General features: G+C 50.7%; 1 protein-coding gene across 1 annotated transcript in view; it reads right to left on the reverse strand.

Annotated features, from left to right (window-relative positions):
• Positions 1–2,847: 2,847 nt before the first annotated feature.
• The window catches only part of ATP5O (ATP synthase, H+ transporting, mitochondrial F1 complex, O subunit), a 7,145-nt gene continuing 6,816 nt past the window's right edge, over positions 2,848–3,176 (reverse strand). The window contains exon 7 of the mRNA XM_019528886.1: positions 2,848–3,046. Within this exon, the coding sequence (XP_019384431.1) occupies positions 2,933–3,046 (114 nt within the window). The 3' untranslated portion in view covers positions 2,848–2,932. The remainder of the gene's footprint in view (positions 3,047–3,176) is intronic.

Raw genomic sequence — 3,176 nt, forward strand, 5'->3', positions numbered from 1 at the left:
GACCAGGTCACCAAATCCGTAGATGCAGGGGTAGCAGTGGACATAGTCTTTCTCGACTTTCGGAAGGCCTTCAACACTGTCTCTCACCCCGTTCTCATTAAGAAACTGGGGAACTGTGGTGTCGACACCCACAGTCAATTGGGTTGCCAACTGGCTGGAGGGCCACACCCAGAGAGTGGTGGTGGATGGGTCATTTTTGACCTGGAGGGATGTGGGCAGTGCGGTCCCCCAGGGCTCGGTCCTCGGGCCCGCACTGTTCAACATCTTCATCAGTGATTTGGACGAGGGGGTAAAAAGCACCCTGTTCAAATTTGGTGATGGCACTAAGATGTGGGGGGATGTGGGCATGCTAGAAGGAAGGAATAGGCTGCAATCGGACCTAGACAGGTTACAGGGGTGGGCGGACGAGAATAGGATGGGATTCAACACTGACAACTGCAAGGTGCTGCACCTGGGGAGGAACAACCAGCACCGTACCTACAGGCTGGGGAACTCCCTTCTCGTTAGAGGCAGAAAAGGATCTTGGAGTCATCACTGATGCCAAGATGAACACAGGCCGACAGTGTGGGGAGGCAGTCAGGAAGGCCAACCACGCCTTGTTATGCATCCACAGATGCATGTCAAGCAGGTCCAAGGAGGTGATCCTCCCCCTGTATGTGGTACTGGTCAGGCTGCAGTTGGAGTACTGCGATCAGTTCTGGGCGCCGCACTTCAAGAGGGATGTGGACCAGTCCAGAGGAGGGCCGCTGTCATGATCAGGGGACAGCAGGGCAGGCCCTACGAGGACAGGCTACGGGACCTGAACCTGTTCAGCCTCCACAAGAAAAGGCTAAGGGGGGATCTAGTGGCCTGTTACAAACTAGTCAGAGGGGACCAGCAGGCACTGGGGGTGTCCCTGTTTCCCTGAGCACTACCAGGAGTTACTAGAAATAATGGTCACAAGCTGGCAGAAGGTAAATTCAGACTAGACATCAGGAGGTGCTACTTCACTGTCAGAGCAGCTAGGATCCTGACCCAACTTCCAAGCAAAGTGGTGCTGGCTCCTAACCTGGGGGTCTTTAAGACAAGGCTTGACAATCACCTTGCTGGGGTTGTTTGACCCCAGTACTCTTTCCTGCCATGGCAGGGGGTCAGACTTGATCTGCTCACTGAGAACATCTTCCAGACAATACCCGTTTCCCTTAATTTATGCAGTAGGTGTGTTCCCAGGGAACGGTGCATAAAGCGAACCCAGTTTACAATGAAACAGATAGGGATGCATTCCTACAGTTGTGAGGGAGAGAAGGGAGTAAGGCTGGGGCTAGGGAAGGGGCAGGGAGAGGGGTGCAGCACAGCCCAGTGGCTAGAAGCAGGAGGCATCTGCCGCTCCCAGGGCTGCAGCAGGGGGGACACTGGGCTCTTCACAGTGCTCCGGGTGGGCAGAAGCCCCACTTACCCTACTTCTCCCCACTCACTGCAGCCTCTACTCTAGGAGCCTTGGGAGTGGCTGATGCCAGCTGCCTGCAGTCACTGGGCTGCACTGTGCCCCAAACCCCTACTGGCACAGCACAGCCCACCCCTGTGACTGCAAGCAGACTGCTTCCAGGGCTGCAGCAGCGGCAGGCAGCAGCCTACAGCAGGACAAGAGCAGGTGGACGCTAGCAGCTGCTGCAGGCTAGGGCTGGCGGCAGCACCCAGCTCTTCCCCACACTTGGCAGTGTTGCTAGGAGGGCAGGTTGCAGGGGGCTATGGCCAGTTTGGGGTGGCAGCAACCCCCCTCCTATTGCTGCAGCCCACCCCAAGCACCAGGAAGAGCCTGGTCCTGCCACTGGCCCCAACCTGCTCTCATCCTGCTGCAGCCCTGGCCCTGCAGTCCCCATCTGGGTCTGGCCAATGTGTAGCTTTGGTGCCACATGCTGTCATGGGTAGTAGCAGGTCACAGTCAGGGAGCAGCCCTCACTGCCAGACTGCTGCAGTGGGTAGAGGGTGCAGGGAACTCTCAGGGCTGGTTCAGTCCAGCTAGCACAGGGGTAGTGTCCCCAGGTACTAATTGGCTGGGCCCCTGAAGCTCCTGAAAGTGAGGTACTTGCCAGGCTTTTTACATTGTTGGGGCCAGTGCCTATGGTGGTCCCAGCCTCTAGGTCTGGGAGGAGCCAGGCAGCGTTATTTTGCCCCAAGTGGTACAATTTGCCCCATACCAAAGTGCATGTCCAAGCACATGTGCTAAGGCAAAAAGCCCCAGCTCAAGTTTGCGCCACTTCTATTTGAAGTGCTACAAGCACATGTGCCCGCATGTGTGGGCATGCACCAAGGGTCCATTGGGTCCAATTTTGTTAGGTTTTTTTGTGAGTGTGGTCAACTTTCCTGAAGTGAATTACCCTGCCACAAAATGCTGCAATTTAAACAGTGCACCTCACTTCTGAGGGACATCAATCCTTTCCTAGTTTCTAGTTTGGCTTTTGTAAGTAGTTAATTTTCTCCTTTTTAACTGATGAGGTAGCTATTCTACAATGTTCAACTGGCAGCTACAGAACTGAACATGTCTCCTTTTCAACTACTGGGAGTTCAAATATTAACCCATTCCTGCCCTTGCAAAAACCCTTTTGCCAACACCAAAATTTAAATGCTGTTCCTGAATTAAAATGCCAGAGGCTGTAATATACAAGAACTCTTATTTGCTTGAACAATTTTAAGTTTTTCCTTTAGTTTATTAGCAACATTCAGGCTAAGCTGAGTAATAAACAGCACTGAAGTATGGCTTTGTAGTTAAAGCTCATTATTACTTAATTAGGAAGTGGTTACTACCTCCAAATGCTGCATTTCGGAGTTATTGAGCACACTTTGAATTATAACCACCAGCCCAGTCTATTCAAGGACAAATATTTTTATTGTTTCCAGATGGTATTCATAGGTCTCACTGTGAAAAAAAAAAAAAACACAGTAGGATAATGTGTTAAACAGTTTCTTTCATGATTCTGGTCAGTTTCTGAATCTTGGTTTTCGTGGACATGTCAACATATCTCTCTCCAATGCTGACAATCATTCCACCCAGGATTGATGCATCAGTCTAAGAAAGGAAAAAGGTTAAACAACATTCTATTAGCCAGATAGTCAGTGGTCAACTTCTTTTATGTAGTGAAGAAAAAAAAAAAAGTTGTAAAAAATAAGAATTCATAAAATACTTGGAAAAAAAAAAA

The sequence above is a fragment of the Crocodylus porosus genome, unplaced genomic scaffold (assembly GCF_001723895.1).
Source record: "Crocodylus porosus isolate Cpor-Errol unplaced genomic scaffold, CroPor_comp1, whole genome shotgun sequence".
In the NCBI taxonomy this organism is placed as follows: domain Eukaryota; kingdom Metazoa; phylum Chordata; order Crocodylia; family Crocodylidae; genus Crocodylus; species Crocodylus porosus.